Source organism: Coregonus lavaretus, assembly GCF_964263955.1.
Source record: "Coregonus lavaretus genome assembly, chromosome: 28".
In the NCBI taxonomy this organism is placed as follows: Eukaryota; Metazoa; Chordata; class Actinopteri; order Salmoniformes; family Salmonidae; genus Coregonus; species Coregonus lavaretus.
In genome coordinates this window covers 11,589,274-11,591,686 of record NC_140015.1, presented here as the reverse complement: position 1 = coordinate 11,591,686, position 2,413 = coordinate 11,589,274, and the positions used below count along the sequence as shown (strand labels likewise).

Sequence of the window (2,413 nt, the reverse complement as noted above, 5' to 3'; positions counted from 1 at the left end):
GGTGTCAGCATACACTAGCTGTGGAGTGACAACATGGCTTAGAAATAGCAGCAGGGCTTCTATAAAGGACATAGACGGGCATGGTCCCAGACACAAACAGCAGAGACCACCAGACCATCACCACAGAGGCAAGAGAGAGGAGTACCATCACAGAGTACTTGGGGCTAGCAGCTACAGACAGACAGATAGTCCAGAGAGAAGAACACAGAGATACCAAGACAGACAGACAGACAGAGGAGTCTGAGAAACTAACGGAGGTGATTAAACCGATAGAAGGACAGAACTTCACCCACACAGAACAGTGATAATGCAGGTGTGTACCGTTCTTGAGAAGCGTGCTGGGGCTGTGGTGGGGGCTGAGCTGGCCTGCAGCGTACGGGAGGAGAACCAGGCTCAGAGGGAGAGCTACAAAGCCGACTGGAACAGTGTTAACATGAAGACCCGGGCCATGGACAGGTGAGTCCCAGCCTTTAGACAAACTGTATTCATTACTTCTGGTAGATGTAACACATTGAACAATATTAAGTAATTTATTCTTATAGAAAATAACAATAAGCAATACGTCCTCCTATATTACCATGTGAGTCATCATACTCAAGACTACTGTATAATTTATCTTTGTTATAATACCTGTCAGGCTAATCTATCAGCTGACATTACATTTAATGATTTTCATTTCGCTGGTAGGATTCTCAGCTTGATACTGAGAGACCATTAGAGTTTGAAAATCACTGAGCAATGTCCAACTCATCTCTCCACAGGCAGACAATGAACATGAATGATGACTCTTGTCGGGAGACCTACACTAGGCAGTGGGAGGCTCGCTCCCTGGCCCAGGCCTGTCCCTGTGGGGTTTACAGAGTGGGCACCATGGAGAGGGGTGTGAGGGAGCACCAGCTCCTGCCCAAGAGGAACACCTTGCCCCTGCCCATCTTCACCCCTGCACAGCTGGGCATCCGGCTGGGTCGTGGAGCACCACACACCCAGGAGGACCTCCGTCCCTTCCCCATCCCCGACGGTGCCTGCCCTGGCAAGAAGGCAGTGGTCGAAATCACACAGGACCTGCCCCCCGTCAAGCCACTCAAGATGGAGTTCGCAAAGGTGCCCAGAGCATTGGGCCGCTCCGTGTCACAGGAGGTCCAGAGAGGGTGAAGGAAGAGGAGAGGAAGGAGAGAAGCTGAAAGAATGGATGTTAGGGATAAAGGTTAATTGTGGGGCTCAGCCCATCAGAAAACAGCATGGAGGGATGTATATAGATGTATTCTTAGTGACATTTATTCCATCTCTATTCCCTAGTAAAGCCGTCACACAGGGCATACCTTTCCTGTTTCATTAGGTATTACATGTATACTATGGATATGTCCAATGTCATACTGTTTGTTATACAAGGTATTGTTTGCTTAGAGATCTGATAGCATCTTTTGATTGACAGAAAGGCAGACAAATGCTCTGGGGTGTGTTCTTTCAGCTGTGCCATAAGCTAATCTCCCTGCTGACTGGAAAAGACCAGACTGGCCTTGTGGCCTTGTCACTTCTATACACTGAATGAACTGCCCCTGCCCCCCTGTCTGTCTGGCTGAAGCCAGTTGCGGATAGGCCACATAGCATAGTATGGCATTCTGACCGCATTGTATGCAGTGGTACATTTTACCCCACTTGTCATACAATGGCAATGACACTTCACAGTATTAGACTGCAGGATGTTTTATATCCTAAACCAATGTATGTATGAAGATGAATTTATTGGTATATTCATGTGGAATGACCATGCACAGATGAGGGAGGTGAGAGAAGGGAAATACGAAGATATCAAAGATGCTTCAAAAGTGACACAGTGAGAGAGAGCAGAAGATAATTGGAACTGAAAAAGAAAGTGGGCACAGAGGGAGAGGTGGGCTCAACATACCTTGGCATCCAGCCCTCTCTTTTGTAACAATGGAGAGCTGGTGAGCCTCCAGACCTCCAGAAGTCATTGACACACTCTAATCCTGGGTGAGAGGACAGAACGGTACAACATGATCCCACGCTGGGAACCCAGACAAAGGAGCCCACTGGGCACAGACGTCAATTCAACGTCCATTTCACGTTGGTTCGACGTCATTTTATTGAAATGACGTGGAAACAACGTTGATTCAACCAGTGTGTGCCCAGTGGGAGGTGTGTGTGCTGACATGTCTGGATGGTCCCGGATCATGACTCAAGTCATTGAAATTGACTGACTACCTGTATGATCAAGACTTATCATCTGTATATCGTCTATGTCCTTTGACTGTGTATGATCTACCCATCTAGCTGTGTGCTAATGTTGACATCTGATATATCCGGTAGAGTTAGTGAACAGCATGATGTGAGTCTCTACTGTTGTAGAGGAGAGTGGGGTAAGTTTAGATATTTTTTACATTCAGCATCACTC

At 47.2% G+C, this 2,413-nt stretch overlaps 1 protein-coding gene across 1 annotated transcript; it reads left to right on the top strand.

Annotated features, from left to right (window-relative positions):
* The first annotated feature begins 238 nt into the window (after positions 1-238).
* Positions 239-1,228, top strand: LOC311104272 (telethonin-like). The gene is made up of 2 exons (XM_084146061.1): positions 239-456; positions 762-1,228. The coding sequence occupies exons 1-2, from the start codon at positions 308-310 to the stop codon at positions 1,150-1,152; spliced, it is 540 nt and encodes a 179-aa protein (XP_084002187.1). The 5' UTR covers positions 239-307; the 3' UTR covers positions 1,153-1,228.
* Positions 1,229-2,413: the final 1,185 nt, after the last annotated feature.

Excerpts from the sequence above, each read along its gene's own strand:
- LOC311104272 (XM_084146061.1), top strand. The coding sequence starts at position 308 with ATGCAGGTGTGTACCGTTCTTGAGAAGCGTGCTGGGGCTGTGGTGGGG. Across the intron at positions 457-761 it reads AAGACCCGGGCCATGGACAG|GCAGACAATGAACATGAATG; the intron begins GTGAGTCCCAGC and ends ATCTCTCCACAG.